The sequence below is a fragment of the Cetorhinus maximus genome, unplaced genomic scaffold, assembly GCF_964194155.1.
Source record: "Cetorhinus maximus unplaced genomic scaffold, sCetMax3.hap1.1 HAP1_SCAFFOLD_431, whole genome shotgun sequence".
Taxonomy (NCBI): domain Eukaryota; kingdom Metazoa; phylum Chordata; class Chondrichthyes; order Lamniformes; family Cetorhinidae; genus Cetorhinus; species Cetorhinus maximus.
In genome coordinates this window covers 171,250-194,026 of record NW_027596375.1, presented here as the reverse complement: position 1 = coordinate 194,026, position 22,777 = coordinate 171,250, and the positions used below count along the sequence as shown (strand labels likewise).

General features: G+C 43.7%; 1 protein-coding gene and 2 non-coding genes across 3 annotated transcripts in view; all 3 read right to left on the bottom strand.

The window, feature by feature from the left end:
- The window catches only part of LOC144673673 (uncharacterized), a gene marked incomplete at its 5' end in the record, with an annotated part of 65,995 nt that overhangs the window by 23,569 nt on the left and 19,649 nt on the right, over window positions 1–22,777 (bottom strand). Inside the window, 1 exon segment of the mRNA XM_078535400.1 lies at window positions 2,623–3,552. Within this exon segment, the coding sequence (XP_078391526.1) occupies window positions 2,623–3,552 (930 nt within the window).
- On the bottom strand, window positions 16,703–16,776 carry trnan-guu (transfer RNA asparagine (anticodon GUU)). The gene has a single exon. It is a non-coding gene; the product is annotated as a tRNA-Asn (tRNA).
- Window positions 22,061–22,142, bottom strand: trnas-aga (transfer RNA serine (anticodon AGA)). The gene has a single exon. It is a non-coding gene; the product is annotated as a tRNA-Ser (tRNA).

Below are 22,777 nucleotides of genomic sequence, written 5' to 3'. Positions count from 1 at the left end.
AACAATTATTTTTTCTTCCTATACACAGAACATTTAAACTCTGTCTTGTCAGTAAGAAAGTCACAATTCAGCCGGTGAACAATCCTTTCACAATGTCATTTTACCCCTAAGTTCCAGGACCATTGTGCATGGATTTGGGAGGTAAGCATGATTTTGGAGACAGAAGAGTGGTCGGAGGTTGGATGCGAATTGCAAGGATGTCGGGGTCAAGGATGTACTCGTGGGAGGGAGTGAAGCAGCAGAGGCAGCTGATCGGATTGTCTCAATCTTAGTGACAAAGAAGCTCCATGAGCTCCTCACACTTATTGTAGGTGTGGATGCAGGAAACAGGGGAGAGGGAGAGTCAGAAACAAGAACTAACTTGTGTTAGAGATGTTTTTAAAAATTCAACATCCTCTATGTTTGACACAATGTTGATTTATTTGACCTTTATTCAGAATATTAACCTTATAACTGGGCTGGAGTTTATTAACATCAGCTGAAACAGACCCCAATGGATATAATTCATTCTTGTACATTATTAACAGCAAAATCCAATCAATGTAGTTCGTTGTGAAATTGTTGGTGTCTCAGCAGGTGGGATGACTGAAAGCGTATCTCCCCACACTCGGTGCAGGTGTACAGCCTCTCTCCAGTGTGAGAGCGCTTGTGCAGAGAGAGGTGGGATGATTGCCTGAACCCAGTCCCAGAAAGAAGGCATCTGAACGGTCTCTCATCAGTATGAATACATTGCTGGTGGATCAGTTCCTGAGAACTCGTAAAGCACTTCCCACACTCTTGAAATTTAAAATCTCTCTTTGATGTGCAATCAGGTTGGATAAATTAATGAATCTCTTTCCACACAGTGCAGATGAATGGCCTCTCCCCGGTGTGAAGTCGCTGGCGTGTCTGCAGGTGGGATAATGGAGTGAATCCCTTCTGACACTTTAAACAGGTCAATAGCCATTCCCCAGTGTGAACGCTCCGATGAGTTTCCAATTTCGATGGGTAAATGAATCCCTTCCCAGTGTCAACATTTGCACAACTGCTTTCAGTTGTGACTGCATTTATGTTTTGACCAGGCCAGATGATTGGCTGAAACCCCATCCACATGCAGAACACTGTGAATGGTGCTTTCTTCTCCCATTTTCAGAATCCCACAATTCTCTGCGGCCCAAAAACCGCTCTGTCCAAATGAGATGCCCTCTGAAGAAGGGTCATACAGACTCGAAACTGCTGTCAGGCGTCGCAAAGGCCAGCGACATAAAAGTTCAATCACAAATGTTCCAGAAACAGATAGGTTATAATCACCAGGAAAGGCCAAACAGCCTGAAGCTCTTTTCTCTAGAAAAGAGAAGGCTGAGAGATGACATGAGAGAAATAGGATAAAGAATGGAGTTGGTAGCTCAGGAATGAAAACAATGGCTTCAATCTTCCCAAAATTTAGTTGGAGAAAATTTCTGCACATCCACAAACAGTCTGATAATTTAACAAAAGTGGAGAAGTTGAGAGAGGTGGTGGTGAGGTAGAGCTGGGCACTGTCAGTGTATATGTGATAAGTGACACTGTGTTTTCAGATGATGTCGTTGTGGGGAGAATGTTGCTGAGAAATAAGAGGCCAAGGCTGGATCCTCTGGGGACACCAGAGGTAACTGTGGGGATGGGAAGGGAAGACATTCCAAGTGATTCTCTGACAATGATTAGATAGAGAAGAATGGAACCAGGAGAGAGCAGCCCCACCCAGCTGGACGACAGTGGAGAGGTGTTGGAGCAGAATGGTGTGGTCAACCAGGTCAAAGGCGGCAGGCAGGTCGAGAAGGGATAGTTTACCTTTGTCACAGTCACATAGGATGTAGTTGGTGGCTTTGATCTGAGTTGTTTCAGGACAGTGGCAGGGCAGAAACCTGACTGGAGGGATTCAGACAGGAAGTTCTGGGAAGGATGGAGACGGATTTGGGAAGTGTGAACACTTTTCAGGAGTTCAGAGAGAAACTGGGGGTTGAAGATGGGTCAATACTTTGCAAGGAAAGTAGAGTTAAGTAATTTCTTTTTGAGGAAAGTGTGATGATTTGAAGGAGAGAGGGATAGTACCAGAAGAGAGAGAACTGTGAACAATATCAGTGAACATGGGCAAGTTGGGGGATCAGCAGCTTAGTAGGAATAGGGTCGATGGAGCAGGAGGTGTGTCTCATAGACAAGATGACAACTGAGAGGGCAGGAAGGGGGATGGGAGAGAAACTAATGAAAGATGTGGGTTCACGGCTTGGACAAGGTGGAACATTAAAGAGACAGTTCATCCCGGTGGGCTAGTGGAAGGGAGAGAAGCAGCAGAGGCAGCTGATCGGATTGTCTCAATCTTAGTGACAAAGAAGCTCCATGAGCTCCTTACACTTGTTGTTCGAGGTGAGGATGGAGGAGAGAGGGGAGAGGGAGAGCCCTTCCAGAGAGACTAACTTGTGTTAGAGATATTAACAAGACTCAATATGCTATATTTAACACAAATATATTTTATTTGTCCTTATCCAGAATATTAGCCGCAATAACTGGGCTAGAGTTTATTAACATCAGCAGAAACAGACTACAATGAACAATGTTCAGTCCTGGATGTGATTAACAGCAATGTCCTGTTCGTTATTTGTGAACTCGCTGGTGTCTCATCAGTTGGGATGACCAGGTGAATCCCTTCCCACACTCGGAGCAGCTGAACGGCCTCTCCTCAGTGTGAATTCGCTGGTGCTTCAGCAGGTCAGAGGACACAGTGAATCCCTTCCCACATACAGGGCAGATGAACGGCCTCTCTCCAGTGTGAATTCGCTGATGTCTCAGCAAGTGGGATGACTGTGTGAAGCCCTTCCCACAGTGGGAGCAGGAGAACTGTCTCTCCCCAGTGTGAATTCGCTGGTGTCTCAACAGATCGGATAAATTAACGAATCCCTTCTCACACTCGGAGCAGATAAATGGTCTCTCCCCAGTGTAAACTCGCAGGTGTGTCAGCAGGTTGGATAACTGAGTGAATCGCTTCCCACACTCGGAGCAGGTGAACGGCCTCTCTCCAGAGTGAACTCTCTGGTGTGTCAGCAGGTGGGATGACTGACTGAATCCCTTCCCACACTCGAAGCAGGTAAATGGCCTCTCACCAGTGTGAACTCGCTGGTGTGTCAGCAGGTTGGATAACTGAGTGAATCCCTTCCCACACTCGGAGCAGGTAAATGGCCTCTCCCCAGTGTGAACTCTCTGGTGTGTCAGCAGGTAGGATAACTGAATGAATCCCTTCCCACAAACGGAGCAGGTAAATGGCATCCTCCCAGAGTGAATTCGCTGGTGCCTCAGCAGGTTGAATGCCCGATCGAATCCCTTTCCACACTCGGAGCAGGTGAATGGCCTCTCTTCAGTGTGAATGAGCTGGTGTCTCAGGAGGGTGGATGAATCAATAAATCCCTTCATACATACAGAACAAGTGAAAGGCCTCTCCCCAGTGTGTGTGCGCTGGTGAGTATCCAGCCTGGATGGATAATTGAATCCTTTTCCACAGTCTCCACATTTCCATGGTTTCTCCCCACTGTAACTGCATTTATGTTTTGACAGGCCAGATAATCGGCTGAAGCCTCGTCCACACAGAGAACACGTGTACGGTTTCTCCCCACGGTGAACGGTGCTTTTTCCTTCCATGTTCAAAATCCGATGAAATTCAGGTTACGACTAATTGTGCGACACCGTTAGATTCTGATGAAATGGTGGGTTTCCCAATTGAAAATCCTGGGGAAATAGTTTAAATAGACAAAAGTGAATGAGAGAGAACCCACAATATCACAAAAACAGGTTGTGAAATTGAGGTGAATGAATCTGGTAATTTGTGGGGCCAGTACCAGGAAAAAGTGACCATGAAAACTGCTGGATTGTATAAAAACCCAACTGGTTCACTAATGTCCTTCAGGGAAGGGAACCTGCCAACTGGTCAGGGACTATACAAAACACCAGCATCTACTGGAGGAAATAGAGAGGGAGATGAGAGAGGCAGGGGGTGAAGGAAAGGAATTTTATGCATCTGCAATTCTACCAACATCTCCCAAACCCTCACCCTCCATCCCCTAGAAAGACCAGGGTAGATGTATGTGAACACCATCACCTCCAAGTTCCCCTCCAAGTCACACACCATCCTGACTTGTTTAACATCCAGTGTTGGATGAACAGAAATTTCCTCCATTTAAATATTGGGAAGATTGAAGCCATTGTCTTCAGTTCCTGCTACAAACTCCACTCCCTAACCATCAATGCCATCCATCTCTCTGACAACTCTGAGGCTGAGCCAAACTGTTCACAACCTTAGTGTCATATTTCACCCTAAGCTGAGCTTCTGACTACATATCACTAAGACCGCATATTTCCACCTCAGTAGCTTTGCCTGCCAATAAAATAATAGCAAAATACTGCAGCTGCTGGAAATCTGAAATAAAAAGAGAAAATGCTGGAAATACTCAGCAAGTCAGGAAGTATCTGTGGAGAGAGAAACAGAGTTAACATTTCAGGGATGCAGAATGAACTACAGGGAATAAAAATGATGCAGAATCTGATCATCAATATAAGCTCAGGGGTAGAAGTGAGATGGACTATAGCACAGGAAAAACAACTCCTGACTATGAAAGACATGGTGGGAAGCTATAACTGGTAAGCCAGCAGCACATGGTCAGGGCAGCAGTTGGCAGAAGTAACCATAAAATCCTAAACAGAGCTAAAATACACCCACTATTTGAGACAGAAAAAGTTAGAAAACAGCAGAGAGGTGATCAGGGAGGGCAGAGGTGAAACAGAGCAATGGATGGACACAGAATCAGATCCACAGTTAAGGAGTCACACCAGCCGCAGAGCTGTCGGACCTCACACAGATAACAGAGGACTAAAAGCTCCAAATTGTAGATCAATTGTCAAAACTACTCACCTGTGAAACATTTAACTCTTTTCAGCTTTGGAAACTCCTGCCGGAGACTGTAGCTGGAAAGATATCAGAAGCACTGAAGTCAGAGAAAAATCTCCCAGTTGAGGAAATACCATGGGAGCGGGGTGATGTCACCGCGCAATTGTCGGTGTGTGCTGATGTCACAGTGAAATTGTCGATGTGTGATGACATCACAGACATGGACACAGAACATCTGGGTTTGTGTAAACCACTGATCACCACACATTATGAAGGATGTGAGGGTCCTTAAGAGGGTGCGGAGGAGACTTACCAGAGTGTTTCAACGGGTGAAGAATTTTAGATTAGTTTGGAAAAACTGGTGTTGTTCTCCTTGGAGCAAAGTAGACTGAGGGGAAATTTGATAGAGGTATACAAGTTAATGATTGGTTTACATGAGGTAGTTAAAGAAAAGCTGGTCACATTATCTGATCATAAAAGGGTTATGGGACACAGATTTAAGTTATGAAGCAAGATTTACAGGAGGGGTGTGAGCAAAAATTTTACACAATGAGTGATAATGACCTGAAATTCATTACTTACTCTCAAAGGTTGATGAATCGAGTGAGTCTGTCAGATCTTGATCTTACGTTTGGTTTGAGTTTCCCGTCTGCAAATCATTCCCAAGTGATATCCTATGAAAAGATTACAAAACAATCAATCACTGTCAGTCCAGGACAGAAATTGAGAAATATTTCTCTTGGTTTGAGTTTGCTGTGTGTAAATCCTCCCCTTCTATCCCCCTGGAAAAGGAGTTTGCAAAATCCATCCCTGTCTGTCCAGTATATTCACAACATTCTCTCCTCCTGCTACATGGACCAGGATGACCGCGCATGCGCTCTGCTGCACAGCCGCGCCCCCGGGCCCAGCAGAGGGAGAGGCCCAGCCATTTCCGGTCTGTTCGCTGCAAACGCGGGGCCTGTAGTTTCTTATTAAGGCTCTGCGGGCTGCACCAAGTGTTTATAAAACCTCCCTGCCCACTCCGCTGGCTCCATTTCTCCCGCCCACCCACTAACTCTGTTATTCTGCTCCAGTCGCCATTTTCTCACCCACTCTGCGGCTCCAGTCACAGGACAGCACTGCGCATGCTCTGCTAAGAGCCCGCAATGCGCCGGTGCGAATCAGACACCGCAATACGCATGCGTAGGACCCTGGCGCTCTGGATAGGGCACATTCTGTCCCGCATTGAATGCTGGGTGGGAGGACGTAATTGCATATCCAATAAATTTTTATGATCCGACGGTAATTGCAGCTTTATGGTCAAGGTTTAAATTATACAATCAATTTATACAAAAAATTGCATCGGCCCCTACCATGCTTCTGTCCTGGGTGTAATTAACAACAGAACAAATCCCTACAGCTAGATGTGGATTCACTGGATTCTTCGCAGGTGAGGTGAGAAAGTTATTTCTCCTTCCATACACCAAACATTTAAACTCCGTCTTGACAGTAAGAATGCGCCTATTGCGGAGCAAATCCTTTGAACTTTTACAGCTGGATTGTTCACTGGTGGCCAAACTGAGTAAATGCCTTCACACGCATTAAATCTCTAAATTTTCACCATCGGATGTGACTGCTGCTGTGTCAACTAATCAGATGATCGAGTAAACCTTTTTCCATAATTAGCTGCTGAATGATGTTTTCACAGTGTGACTTTACCTAGGCGTGTCCAGCACAGACTTGGATCTCTAATCCTCTGGCAATGGGCTCTACATTCTCTTCTGAAGAAAAAAGGAAAGCGATGCTGTAAATCTGAAATAAAAACAGAACATTTTCGAATTCTAAACAAGTCTGGTAGCGTCTGTGGAGAGACACAGTTTTCATTTCAAGTCTGTGACTTGTCAGCGGAACTGCACTGAATCAGTGCACAGACCTGAAAATATAATTCTGGTTCTCAATCCACAGAAATTCCCAGATTTGCTGAGTATTTCCATCATTTTCTGCTTTTATCTCTGGTTAAAGACGTTGCTTCCCAGTTGGACATCGGATTTCCTGGTGACCAACTTTTATTTATTCTTGTCAATCCGCAAGTAGAAGCATCTTCCAAACCCTTTCAGAATATTAAAGGCTTCGATCAGGTCATCCCTCACGCTGTTTTCTCGAGAAAACCTGTTTAATCAATTCAATCGTTGTTGAATGTTAAAACTTTTCAGTTCTAACATCAGTCCAGTAAATCTTTATTGTACCTTCTCCAGTGCTTCTAGATTCATCTTATAATATGGAGACGGAGCTAATCTGAGCATCAAACTGATAATTGCCCCCAACTGCCTTTAGATTGGAAGGATCAGTATTGCAGTGGGAGAGAGGAACATGGTTCCAAGCTGTTATTCACCAACCTCAATTTCGGCCATTTTCCCATCTGCAAAACTTAAAATGAAATGAACACATCCAATAAAAAGATTTAGAAAGTTGGTGTTACTTTTGTTTGTGACTTATTCCCTTGGGTATTCAGTAAATGCTGCTCGGAAGTTAGGGACTGGGATATAATCTACCTGCGTTTCCTTGAGCCTGTGTTCGATGAATTGGGAAGTTTGGCCTGGGTTGGAGTGATTTGTGTCCCAGGAACGGGCAGTAACCCGCTGATTGAAGCTGCAGTTGCTGCTTTCTGCTGGCAGCGGGTGATTGGAGAGTGCGGGGCCGGTATATTACTGGTTTTCGACCTTTCCCAGTCTCACTCACTGTGGAGCTGAGGAAGAGAGAATAATTGATGGGTTTGTTTGAATCCAATAATTCTATAGATTTCGAATAGGCTCGATGTAGGCCTAAATGTTTTATTCATTATATTGCAGATTAATATTCGTGAACATTGACCAGGACATATGGCTGTGAGATCAAGCACCTCCTCATTTTTCTCAGTCGAAATATACAATCTAATTTCTCTTGCTGTACAACCTGTTACAGAGGTTGTTATAGAAAAAAGGGAAATACTTGAAACAGCTATACAAAGCCCTGATTAGATCACACCTGGAGGACAGTGTGTAGTTCTGGGAGCGGCCCCTTTTAAGGATCAATATTTACCTTGAAAGTTTCAGAGGAGCCACATTGATTAGGTTGGTGGGTTTTGGAAATTGAAAGTTGTACATCCGCAGCTTGTGGCATTATTTTACCTCACTTCACTTCATGTTCACGTCTAACACACTCGATGCTGTTATTGGCTGAACGAGTCTTCTGTGTTTTAACTAAACATACTATTATTTTGTAGGAAGAATGAGGAGAGACAGTATTAATTGCAGGGTTCTGGAGAAAAGGTCGGGTAATGGTAATGACAGGACGGGCAGAAGGTCCACTTTCTCTGCTGTAACCATTCTATGATTTTAAACAAATAATATTAGCATGTTAGCAAGTTCTGTAGTTGTGGCCCAGTGTTTTAGACGAATGGATTTAAAATCCATTGAGGGCCTCCCGACATAGTTTCGAATCTTGCTGACTGTGCTTCTCATTATTTCTGCTTGCCTGTAGAATTAATCCTCATTCAAATTGAAGAAAAGCCATCCAAACAAACCCATTTATGTGTCCGTCTTCTGCAAGTCTTCAGTCGGATATGAAACAAAAACTGAGCCAATTTGGTGACATCTTGTTTTCTGGGCGTTTGTTTCTCCTTAGGCCTCTGTCACACTCGGTGTATCCGTCTGTGTGTGTTCCTCTGTATGTGCCAATGTGCTTCAGTTCCCCCAGGGGTTGAACACATTTTACCAGCACAAACTTTATTTACTTTAGTTGTGCAACTTCATTTTAAAATGTTACAAGGAAAAACTCTCAGGGTAAAAGATGCAAGAGGAGTTTGTCTATTTCTCTGTATGTTAAACTGCAACAACAATTTATATTTATAAAGCGCCTTTAACCTAATGAAACGCCACAAGGTGTTCCCCAGGATCATTATATAACAAAGTGTGACACCGAGTCACATATTCGGTCAGATGACTAACAGCTCTGTCAAAGGCGAAGAACTGTATTAAAGGAGGAAACTATCGATTTCATGTTCCAGATAACAGCAATGGTTCTTCTCGTTGGCTCACTGTGTTCAACCTGAACAGAGCATTTGGTCAGAAAAATTTATCTCTGGTGAAAGGGATCGGGAATGAAAAAATGCCATATCAGCCTTCATGAGCCAAATTTCCAGCCCTGTTAGCAGCTTCCCTGATGGCCGACTGGTTAGGGTTCAGCACTTTCACTGCTGCCCCTCAGGTTTGATTCCCTGTCAGGAAATTGAGATTTGCTGCCCTTGGGCGAACTGTTAAAAGCAATGTTATTGTCTTCCTGGCTGAAATCAACTCAGAACATCTCTGTCAGAGTTAGGGGATTGAGAGTTAAAGTTTCACATCAGAGCTGGAAATGTCTCACGTGCAACAAGTCAAGAACAGATCCAGAGGGCGTGAAAATGAAAGAGAAGGGCTGTGATGGGTTACAAAGCACTGACTATAGAGCTGGTGGTGCACAGCAGAACATTATTCCTGTATTACCCATGTTACTTGCAGCTCTAATTTCCTGATTTATTACAGTGCCCAACATTACCACTGCAGTTTGGTGACCATTAAACAACTCACACAAATGTCTGTTGCCTCTTGCCCGTTTCTTAGCTCCACCAAAATTGATTCGACATCTTGATCCTTCAATCTAAGACCCTCTCTCATGAATGTACCGATCTTGTCGTTATTAACTGTGCGACCCCGCCTCCTTTCCCTATTTCTCTATCCTTCCTAAATTACGAATACCCTTGAATATTCAGATCAATCACACTGCTCTTTGAAAGCAGCACACAGGGCCGAATGGCCTCTTTATTTGCTGTAACTTTCTGTCATTTTGTCTTTCCTAACACCCCGGTTGCATCTCTCTAAGTTATTCTGGCATTTCATAACTCAATCTAACGAGATGTACATCTTGCCCTTCTATCCAACACTTTGAATTCCAGACACTAAACAGATTAGGAACTGAATTTGAAACCAGACTAGTACAACTGCAGAAATGATCTGAACCATTCACTTGAGTTTCAAACACGCAGTGTTCGCACATGAGCATTTACCTTCTTGTATATCTACCGAACAAAATAAGCTCATTCCGATTCTTCACATTGAAAATCAGTTCAAAATAATTTCAAAGTTTAACAACATACACAAGAATGTGGATAATTGATACAGTGCACATTCCTATAATCAGTGTCTGGGACAATCAGGTCCTGTGAACCCTTCTCGTGTCTTACATTCCCATTCCCTGCTTTCCAGGGAAAGATTGGGTTCATAAACTGGACGGGTGGATAGTCCCTGGCTAGGTCAGTCCTCTTCCAGAGAGTATATAAGAGTTATTGCTGGGACAGCAGATTTTCGTCCCTACTGCCATTAGTGATGATCACAAGATTTTTTATTGAAAACAAATTTCACCATTTGCCATGGTGAGATTTGATCCCCAGAATCCCAAACCAGTGAAAGTACCACTGTGCCACAGCCTCCTACCAAGGTAAACGCGTTTAGAATTTGATGTGTGTCAGTTACTTTCAGTGATGAATTTCTGCCGGGTGTTCCCTTGTCAGTTTCACAGGAGCCGCAGTGATGAGGTTGGTGGGTTTTGGAAATTGAAAGTTCTTCATGAGCAGCTTGAACAGCGAGTCGAACAAGTGCCAGCTCAAATCGAATTGTACGGTTTGTGTGCGGTGTTTCATTTTAACAGGAAGGACGAGGAGAGACAGATTTAAAATAAATTGCTGTGAGGAAAAAGACGAGGGTTATGGAATGAGTTAAATTGCTCTTCCAGAGAGCCGGCACAAACAAGAATGTTCTCCTTCTCTGCTGTAGCCACCCATGATTTCATACTAACAACATCACCCTGTGCATTGAGTCAGTCGTGGTGACTGAGTAGTGAAGGCGATGGAGTCGAAATCCATTGGGGTTTCCCGCTTCTCATTATTCCTGGTTTTAACTCTGTGTTTACAGAGTTAGTTATCGGTTTCATTGAATCAAGTCCATCCAAACACTCGGGCGTTTTCCTATTTCCGTTCATTCACAAAAATATTCACGAAACTTCTAGTCGGAAATGGAAAAAAAACGGAGCCAGGTTGGTGTCAGGTTTGCTGTCTGGGTGTTTGTCTCTCCTTAGAAACAATCCTTTGTCCTCTGTCACTCTCGGTGTCGATGTCTGTGTGTGTTCCTCTGTGTGTGTCAATATGGTTCAGTTCATCATTTTTACCACCCAAACGTTATTTACGATAGTTTTGTGGCTCCAGATTAAGATGGTCCAGAGAAAACAAAAGTGCTGTTTTAAAAGATGCAAGGGGACGTTATTTTCTGTTTCTTTTTGGGTGGAGGCTGTTCAGCTACTAAATGCCCGGATGTTACAAAGCGGATTATGATTGAAGTTTTCACATGATCTTATGAAGTAGCTGAGAATGCCCGAGGGGCCGAATGGCCTATTCCTGAATATATTTTCCCACACTCTAATTCAGAGCCAATGCCGGCCAAGGCAATGGTTGTTTCTGCTCTAAATGTGGTACTGAGTCACTGAGTGGGCTAAGATGCTGGCCGAGGCTTTCCTGCTTTGGGCTCCAGTCCCGCGGCTGCTAAACTTTCCAGTGCTTTGTTGTTTGAGACACTTCCAAAAAATCCTCCGTGCGGCCAGGGGACGGCTGACCTGTGCAGTGTTGCATTTTGGTTGGGGGAATGGGGAGAGGTGGTTGGGGCAATGGCACGGACTGAAAATCGTTTTTCCCTGTTACTCTCTGTCTCCATTCTATTATTTTACACAAACAATAGCGAACTTTCACTCAGTATTGTGGCGAATTGGTTAAACTGATGGATTGCAAATTGGCTGGAGTTTTCTCACGCACGTTTGAGCCCTGTAGTTTATGCTTCTTATCATTCCTAATTTTAACTGACGGTCTGTAGAATTGGTTATCCGTTAAATTGAATATAAAACATCCAAATACCCCGTGATTTTTATTTCTGTTCATCTGCAAATATTCACTAAATTCACAGTCGGAAATGGAAGAGTAATTGACCACTCCTGATCAACCAATCACAACTGCTCTTTGACAGCAGCAGACCAGGCCGAATGGCCTCTTTCTTAGCTGGAACTTTCCACAATTTTATGTTTGCCAACAGCACGGATGCACTTTCCCAGTCATTCTGCCATTTTATAACCCATTCTATCGAAATGTACTTTGTTACCTTGTGTCCCGTCCTTCTGAAGTCAAGACCCGGAGTGAATTCAGTGAGAAGTTTTCTTGTCATTTCCAGCAGGAGATTTGGAACCAGACCAGTTCATTGAGTTTAAATGGTCCCGACCCTTCACTGCAGCTCGTTGTGTTTTTGTGTGGAGATGATTTCTATTTGTTACGAAGTGCAGGACGATCTGATTAACTGACGGAGCAGGTTTGATCTATTCCTACTCTGAAACAAAAACAAAACATGCTGGAAAGACTCAGCAGGTCTGACAGCATCTGTGGAGAAAAAGACAGAGTTAACGTTTCGAGTTCACATGACTCTCCTTCAGAACTAAAGGGAAGTAGGACTTCATATTTCTTCTTCCCTTTAGCTCTGAAGAAGAGTCATACGGACTCGAAACGTTAATTCTGCCTTTCTCTCCACAGATTCTGTCAGACCTGCAGTGTTTTTCCACGCATTTGTTGCTTTTGTTTAAGATTTCCAGCATCCGCAGTATTTTGCCTATTCCTAATCTATCGCTTTTGTTCTATTTCAGTGCCAAAACTTGTGAAGGAAATGGTTCATAAATTTCGCCCAGCGAGGCTGAGCGAGCAAAGGCAATGGCTTAAAGTATGTACGAAGTTATGAGTTCGCGTCCCACCACTGCTCAACATTTAGCAGCCTCATTAGGACAAGCAGATGCCACCTCATATTGACAGGAAGGACGAGGAGAGTTGCTGTGAGGAAAAGGTGGGGTGTGGAATTACAGTAGTTGAGTTGCTCTTCCATAGGGACGACATGCTGAATGACCGTCTGATGTAGCTGTCTGTGATTTTATACAAACAGCAGTGACGTCATTATTGGCCCTGTGTTCACGGTGGAGTGGATAAGGGGATGGAGTTGGAATCCTGTGGGGTCTCCTCACAGAGTTACAAATCCTACCGTCTCCAGTTCTCATCATTCCTGATTTTAATAAGGTGCCCATGGAATTAATTATTGGATAAACGGAATCAAAACGACGCAAACAGTCCCGTGGTTTCTTCTTTCCGTTCGTCTGTGTGTGTCGATGTGGTTCAGTTCCCCGAGGGAATGGGCACATTTTTAACAGAACAAACTTTATTCACATTAGTTGTGCAACTTCAGATCAAAGAAATATCGAGGTGAAAGTTGGAAGAGGAGCTTGTCTCCTTCTCTATATGCCCCATTACAACAACAGCTTATATTTAGATAGCGTCTTTAACGTAATTAAAGCTCCAAAGATGGTTGACAGGATCATTATGTAACAAAGTCTGACACTGACACACATATTGAGATGTTGGGCCAGATGAACAAAAGCTTGATCAAAGAAATAGGTTTTACGGAGCGTCTTAAAGGAGGAAAGAGAGGTCAAGGGAATTCCAGAGCTTGGGGCCTCGGTAACTGAAACCTCGGTCACCAATGGTGGAGCGATTCTGATTGGGAATTTACAACAGGCCAGGATAAGAGGGGCACAGATATCTCAGAGACTTGTGGGGTTCGAGGAGATCTCAGAAATAGGGAGGGGCGAGAACAACGGGAGATTTGAACACAAGGATAAGAAAGTTTGAAGTAAATGCATTCTTTGACCGGGAACGAATGTAGGTCAACGAGTAGAGGGTGATGGGGAATGGGACTTGCTGTGAGTGAAGACACGGACAGCAGTTTTGGATGACCTCAGTTTGCGGAGGGGAGAATGTCCACTTACATTCCAGAACTGACATTCTGCTGGATCAGCACTGCCCTGTTTCCAAGACCAATATTGACCCTTTATAATGTGCGGTTCCCAGAACTGTACACAGTTCTCCAGGTGTGATCTAACCAGGGCTTTGTATAGCTGCAGCAAACCTTTCCCTCTTTTCTATAACAGCTTCTGTAACAGGCTGTACAATAAGGGGAATTACATTGTATATATCGACTGAGATGCTTGGTCAGAATAAACTTCATTTAAATATTCAATAGGAAATCAATTTCATAAATAAATATTCCTCTTTATTTTGAAGACAACACATGAATCCCCAATTCAACTCTCCGTGTCATTGGGTCAGGGAAACTTTGTTAATTTTCACACACTGAGCATGGACACTGCAGAAGACCCTGCACCTCTTTCAATATTGTTTTTCTTAACTCAGAGTTTTCAAAAGGGAATTCATAATTATTTGAAATGGAAAACAAACCTGCAGGGTTATGAAGGAAGAGAATGATATTGGAGCTAAGTGGATAGCTCTTTGAAGAAAGCACACACCCGATGGGTCGAATAGCCTCCGAATGCGCGGTGTCAGTGTACAATTAGATCAATTTCTCTGCAGCATTCCAAAATGCCCCGCCCCAATTTTATACCTGTGAAACAGGATCTTGCAGTGCAGCAGGTCTACACAGTTTGAAATTCTATACAAGTCCCTTTGGCATTTTCTCGCGAATTGTTTCTGTAGTGTAGCGGCCTAGCCAGCGATGTCCACATCCCATAAATGAATAAAAATACAAATAGTGGTTATCACATTCGCTTCACATACGCAAGGTCACTGGTTCAAAAGCTGGCAGAGACATTATCAAAACTGAATCATCTAATTGCGAGAAGTTGCACAATTCCCATTTGTTGCTAAACAATAGCTGAATATATTATCTCACAGCCATGTGTCATTGGCACTTCTCCAGGCTTTGAATGATTTTCTCCAAAAGGCACGGTTATGAGAAAGAGACAAAAATGACACGAATTACAGTGAGATAGTTCGCACATGTGTGAAGTGTTGAATGACCTGCTGATGTGCTGTGACATTTTATGATTCTAATTTCAGATCAATTTCTCTGCCGCATGGCTATGTTTTTCAGCCAAACTGGACTTCCACAAACCAGGGTTCGGGCGTGCAGTAAGACTGCAGGGTTTGATATACTAAGTCACTCTCTGTGGTTCTGTCCATTGTTTCTGTAGTGTAGTGGTTATCAAGTACATGCAAAAAGTCCCCTGTCTGGAAATGGGTAGAAACATTATCGAGATTTACACATCTAAGTGTGAGGGAAAGTTCCATAATTCACATTTGTTGCTGAATATTAACTGAATATAGTATCTTGCCGCCACATTAAATTTGACATTCGCCAACTTCAAAAAGCATTCTCAAATTCAGGAGGGATGAAACTGACTAGGCACAAAAGAAATACCAGTTTCTTCAGTCAACAACAGGAATTAATGAGTTTACAAATGCAAATTCACAGTTACTTACTGATTGAAAGATGACTACTTGTGTTAAACAAAGACTAGCATTACCCTAAAGGCAGGCGCAACTGATACTGTGATTGAACACAAGGGAATGGGAGAGATGGTACCAAGTCACTTTTCATCGCTCCTCATCATGGATCTTCATTCTTTCATGAGCATCGTTGGCCAGCATTTGTTGCCCATCCCGAATTGTCCTTCAGCTCTGTAACTTGTTAAACCATTTCGGAGGGCCGTTAAGAATCAACCACATCACTGTGGGTCTGGAGTCACATGCAACTCAGACCAGGTAAGGACGACCGATTGAATTCCCTAAAGGACTGGTGAATCACATGGGTTTGTACGGCAATCAATGATAGTTTCATGGTCATCATGACTGAGAAAATACTGAGGACATGTCCGATCAGAATAATTTCGTCTTTTGTAAATTCAATATGAAATTAATTGCACAAATAACTAATGTTTATATCAAAAACTTCAGAAGGAACCATAGTCCAACTCTTCATTTCATTGGGTAAGGGAAATGTTCATTAAGGCAAACTGCATGGATTCTGCAGAAACTCCTTCTTCAAAAGGGAATTTGGAAATGGTTGAAAGGGAGAAATTTCTGATTCATGGAAAGGGAGAAGGAAACTGGGACTAATAGGCAAGATCTTTGTAAAAGGCTGGTTATAAATAGAATGGGTGGAAGGTCCTCTTGCTGCGCTGTGCCATTTGATGATGACATTGTTGATCAGTCTGTCTCCAACATTCCTAATGAGAACAGCCGAATTCTATTTCTTCAAAACAAAGACCCAAAGTGCTGCTGCATGACATCACCGCTTAACATTCCAGACAGCTCCATTGGGATCCAGGCAGGGAAATGTTCCTGTAGCGTTGTGGTTACCCCACTCATTTCGCGTGTGCAAGTTACTCCATTCGATGCTCGGGGAAACATTATCACCCAGCTGTGTGGAAAAGTTACATCGCTCCCATTCCTGTTTGTTGTTGAATGTGAACTGAATGCTGGATCTTGCAGCCACATTAGATTCGCTCTTCACCATTTCTGAAGATAACATTCAGCAAAATAAGAAGATGTTTCCACTGGAAGCGGGTGATTGGAGAGTGCGGGACTGGAATATTGTTACTTGTTCCTGTCTCACTCACCGTGGAGCTGAGCAAGAGCGACGAATTGATGGGCTTGCTTCAATCCAATAGCCTCATAGATCTCTATTGATTTAGATGGGGGTTTACGATCGTTCATATTCTTTGTTATATCTGAAATGAATATCCATAAACAGAGCTTGGTGTGGGAACTCAGTGGGTGACAGCCGAGTTTTCAACGTGGGGGGTGGGATAGATTTTCTTGTAGTTTCAGGGCCCCGAAACAAATCAGAGCGTTAATGAGTAATGATGGGGAGAAAAAAGTGCCAGTTTCGTCCCTGGGTGGTCTCGAACCACCAACCTTTCGGTTAACAGCCGAACGCGCTGACCAATTGCGCCACAGAGACTTGATGAAGGCGTTAGCACTCTGTAAGATATCCTAAGCAAATGGCTCAGCGAGAGAAAGCTTCAGATTGCCGTGACTGCAATGACAATTATTCCCTATCAGTTTTACTCTTCCCAAATAAAGGGTGGGACATTCATTGTGGGCACATGGAAAAAGTCTGATCTCACCCATTGCAGACACATCCAGGTCACTGGGAACCAGCTCTCCTACAACCGGAGTCATCTCCCTTCCAGCCTTTCGGTGTTTTGTCTGTTACTGAGTATTCTGATTGTCCTGAAGCCGATAATTCTAAAGGGGTTTCTCTGTTACACAGCGAGTGGTTAGGATCTGGAATGCACCACCTGAGAGTGTGGGGGAGGCAGATTCAATCGCGGATTTCAAAAGAGAATTGGACAGAAAATGCAGGTCTCCGGGGAAAAGGTGGGGGAGTGGGACCAGGTGAGTTAGTTTCCAGGAGAGTAAGAGATCTCCCTTTTCAGACGGAGTTAAGGAGATTTTTTCCTCTCAGAGGGTCATTAGCCCGTGGAATTATTTTCATCAGAGGTTTGGTCATTGCATTTACACAAGGCAGAATTAGACAGATTTTTGATAGACAAGGGGGTCAAAGGTTATGGGGGGCAGGCAGGAAGGCGGAGTTGAGACCACAACCAGATTTGCCGTGACCTTAATGAATGATGAAGCAGGGTTAAAGGGCTGAATGGTCTTCTCTTGCCCCTGAGTCTTTTGTTCCTACGCCCGGGCTGAATGGCCTCTATCTGTGTGTAGCCTTATATCTGATTCTCTGACACTATGAGGCACTGGTGAGGCAAATGGTCAATCCCAGCTCCTGTTTGTTATGTTCTATTTTGGAGCCGTTACCACCCAAGGCAATGGTTAGTTTACCTTTGATAGTGGGAGCGTGGCCGGCTGGGTTAAGGTGTTTTATTTGGCCTCTGTTCTCTTTGTGGGTTCGAATCAAAATTTCATTTGATTTGTTCTTTCAGTCACTTCACCTGAGCATCGGCTCACGGCCGTCGATGTATTAAGATCTTCATCTTGGCAGGAAGAACAAGGAGACACAGTATGAATTGCAGGGTGACTAGGGATATGTGGGGCCGAACTCCCTCTTTCTCTGTTATAACCTGTGATTTCATATGAACAAGACTGAAATTGATGTGAGATCTGTAATTGCGGATGAGTGGTTAAGACAATAGATTTGAAATCTTTTGGGCTTTCCCCGTGTAGATTTCAATCCTCGCTGTCTGCTGCTCCTTACTTTAGGTGAATCTAGAATTAAATTAATTGTTGGTGAAATGGAATAACAACTTTCCAAACACTCCCGTGTGTTTCTCCTGCTTCTGTTTCTCGTTTCTTCATTTCCGTTCATCTGCAAGCATTCACCAAATCTGCAGTCTGAAATGGAACAATAATTGGACAAGCTGGTGACATCCTAACTTTCTGGGTGTTTGTGGATCCTGAGGCCTCTGTCAGTCTCGGTGTATGTGTCTGTGTGTGTTTCTCTGTGTGTGTCAATGTGGCTCAGTTCCCTGAGGGGATGAACACTTTTTTACCATCACAAACTTCATTCACATTATTCGTGCAACTTCATGTTAGAATGTTGTGGTCCTTTTCCCCGGAGACCTACATTTTCTGTCCAATTCTCTTTTGAAATCCGCGATTGAATCTGTCTCCCTCACACTCTCAGGCCGTGCATTCCAGATCCTAACCACTCGCTCTGTAACACAGAAGCCCCTTCAGAATGGTACACTTTATGTGATGTTGCCTCTCCTCATTCTTCCGACCAACATGAATCACTTCACACTTCCCTACATTAAATTCCAGGTTCGCTTTAACAGTTTACACGAGGAATTCCTGTGAGTTGTGACAGTTCACACAGCGGTAAGGAAAAAGTTAGCTCCTGATCAGGAGTTTAACCTGGGCTGCGGCGGTGAAAGTATTAAATCCGAAGCACGAAACTCTCCGACTTCCAGTGAAGCCGAGGCTGTTTTCACTCAGAAGCCAGCGGCTGTGATATTAACAAAGCGGGATGGAGAAAGACTCAGTTTGAGCGGTGACACTGCTGGAGGGATGGGGAGTTGGGGGTCACCCATCAAAGCTTTAAAAAACACCACGGCGCCCAGCGTGGGGCTCGAGCCCACGATGCTGAGATTAAGAGTCTCACGCTTTACCAGGTAAACTAGCCGGGAATGCACACTCACTGTTCCCTATACAAAAATTCAGGGAGATCAATATTCCTTCCTCCCTGGAGCCTCAGCTTGTTCTGAATTTCAAAGTGTGGAAGGTAATCGGCCTTCGCCTTTGAATCAGAAGGTTGTGGGTTCATGTCCCACTCCCGGAAACAAAGAACTGTGAATGTACTCGAAAGAGTTACATGCGATCTGTTGATAACTCGAAAGAGTTACAAAAGCCCCAAGGTTGCAATGTATTCCTCTCAATCAGCAATAACATCATTCACATCTTCCACTTCTTAGCTGCACCTCCTTCCAAACATTGCAAACTCTCTCTTTCATCCTGATATTTTTCTCTTTGACATTTTAATATGAAGCTGCACAATTAATGTGAATCAAGTTTATGAAGTGAATATGTGTCCATCCCCTTGGGGAACTGAACCACATTGACACACACAGAGGAACACACACAGACACATACACCGAGAGTGACAGAGGCCTAAGGGGAGACAAACGCACAGAAAGCAAGGATGTCACCAACTTGGTCAATTATTGATCCATTTCAGGGATCAAATGTAGTGAATGTTTTCAGATGAACAAAAGTAAGAAACACGGGGGTCTTTGGGTGGTTTTCTTTTTCACTTGACGGATAATATATTCTGCAGACAGTTTGTGTCAATCAGGAATGAGAAGAAAGGGAGTTGGCAGGATTCAAACGATGTGGAAAAATGCCTTAAGCACTCGACCAGGACAATTGTGTAAAGGTTGCATGTTGTTTGTTTAAAATAATAGAATGAATACAGGGAGTTCCAGTGAAAGAAGGTCATCAAGACCGTGCTATTGCCCCACCTTTTCCCAGTCACCCTGGGATTTACACTGCCTCTCCTCATTCTTCCAACTGAAATATAACACTGCACAGATCAGCTGCTCCTTCACCGCATGGAGAATTTTTGGGAAGCGCCTCAAATAACCAAACACCAGAAAGTTTGGCAGCAGTGGGAGTGAAGCCCAGATCACCAGAGAGATCGAAACCTGAACCAGCGGCTGATCCCGCTCGGCCTCACTACCACATTCAGATTAGACACAAACATTGTCTTCACCAACATTGACACTGAATTAGAATATAAAAAGTTATGATCAGGAATTGGCCATTCGGTCCCTCGAGCGTTCTCAGCTACTTAATAAGATCATGTGAAATCTTCAATCATCATCCAGTTTGTAACATCCGGACATTTAGTTGCTGAACAGTCTCCACTCAAAGAAAAAGAGAGAAATGTTTTAAAACTGCTCTTTTTTTCCCTGTACCACCTTAACATTTTTTTTTGCTGATATGAAGCCACAGAACTAACATGGCCAATGTTTGGGTGGTAAAAATGGGAAACTGAACCACATTGACACACACAGAAAATCACAAATATGCACCTTGTTAAGATTTGAAATTGTGCTTATTTTCACACTGTCTTTCAATGTGCAGAAAGTGGAGCTGTGATCAGCTTGTAGCTCAGAAGATGTACAGCAAGAATGTATGTAACAGGCTGATGCTGACAGTGCCTGTTTGAACTCGGTGAGCTGCATCTGACGATTGAGAACATTTAGTTGCCGCTCAACGAGTCCGGTTCCAAATTCCCTGCCATAAATGAAAAGAAAACTCGCTGAATTTGCTGAATGTCTTGAATTCAAAGCATCACATGGAAGGTAAGAAAGTTCATCTTAACCGTGGTATTAGGAAAAATAAAATGACAGAAAGTTACAGCAAAGAAAAGAGGCCATTCGGCCCTGTGTGCTGCTTCCAAAGAACAGTGTGATTGGTTGATCTGAATACTTTTAGGAAGAATGGACAAAAAGGAAAAAGAGGCCGGGTCGCGCTGTTAATAAGGAACGAGATCGGTACATTAGTGACAGAGGATCTTAGATTGAAGGATCAAGATGTGGAATTAGTTTGGGTGGAGCTAAGAAACAACAAGAGGCAGCAAACATTGGTGGGAGTTCTTTATAGACCACCAAACTGTAGTGGTAATGTTGGGCATGGGATAAATCAGGAAATTAGAGCTGCATGTGACATGGGTAATACAGGAATGATATTCTGCCTCGCACCACCAGCTCTTTTGTCAGTGCTTTGGAACCCACCACAGCCCTTCTCTTTTATTTTCACTCCCTCACTCCGACTCTGGGTTTGTTCCCGAGTTTTGCCCTTGTGACATTTCCAGCTCTGATGTCAAACTTACACTCTCACTCCATCATTTCTAGCAGAGCTTTACAGTGTTATTTTCTACCAGCAAATCAATCACATTGATTTGAACAGCTCGCCCAGGAGGAATAAGTTTCAACTCCCTAACCAGGAATCGAACGCAGGCTGTACTGATAAAATTACCGCATTCTAACCACTAACCTAGCAGTTTGACACATGCAGGCTGCTTATGGCATTTTCCCTTCCCAGATCCCTTTTACCAGGGACAAGTTTCTTTGACCAAATGGTCTGTGTCGTTTGAACACAAATGACGTTTTCAGCCAATGAGAAAAACCATTGCTGTTTGCTGGAACATGAAATCGATACTTTCCTCCTTTAAGACAGTTCTTAAAGCCTCCCCCTTTGACGGAACTTTTAGTCATCTGACCGAATATGAAGCTCAGCGTCGTACTTTGTTATACAATGCTCCTGGGGAACGCCTTATGACGTTTCATTAGGTAAAAGGAGCTTTATAAATATAAGTTGTTGTTGTAGTCCATACATAGAAAGAGACAGACTCCTCTTGTCTCTTTCATCCTGATATTTTTCACTGTAACATTGTAACGTGAAGTTGCACAACTAATGTGAATACAGTTTGCATTCGTAAAAATGTGTTCACCTCCTCAGGGAACTGAACCACATTGACCCACACAAAGGAAAACAAACAGCGGTATACACCGAGACTGACAGAGGCCTAAAGAGAGACAAATGCCAGGATGAAATCATGTCACCAAATTGGCTCATTTTTTTTTCCATTTCCGGCTGGAGATTTGCAGAAGGCTGACAATCAATGGACATAAGAGATCACGGATATGTTTGGATCACTTTTCCTCGATTCAAAGGACAATTAGTTCCGTCTGCGCATGGTTAAAATCAGAAATAACAGGAAACGTAGTCAGCAGGATTCGAACCTGCGCGGGGTAACCCCAATGGATTTCTAATCCATCGCCTTAACCACTCGGCCACGACTACAGAAATTGCTCCTATTCCACTATTAGTTGTATGAAATCATAAAAGTTACAGCAGAGAAAGCAGTCTTTCTGCCCGTCTTGTCAAGGCCATTACCTGGCCTTTTCCCCGGAACCCTGTAATTTATCCTCTCTCCTCATTCTTCCCACCAAATTGGGAATGAAAGAGTGAGAATGATCTAACCTGGCCAATTACCGCCCCATCAGTCCACTCACCATCATCAGTAAAGTAATGGAAGGGGTCATCAACAGTGCTATCAAGCGGCACTGACTGAGCAACAACCTGCTCACTGATGTCCAGTTTGGGTTCCGCAAGTGCCACTCAGCTCCTGACCTCATTACAGTCTTGGTTCAAACATAGACAAAAGAGCTGAACTCCAAAGATGTGGTGAGAGTAACTGCCTTTGACATCAAGGCAGCATTTGATCGAGTGTGGCATCAAGGAGCCCTTGCAAAACTGGAGTCAATGGGAATCAGAGGAAAACTCCCCGCTTGTTGGAGTTATACCTAGCACAAAGGGAGATGGTTGTGGTTGTTGGAGGTCAGCCATCTTAGCTCCAGGACATCACTGCAGGAGTTCCTCAGGGTAGTGTTCTAGGCCCAACCATCTTCAGCTGCTTCACCAATGACCTTCCTTTC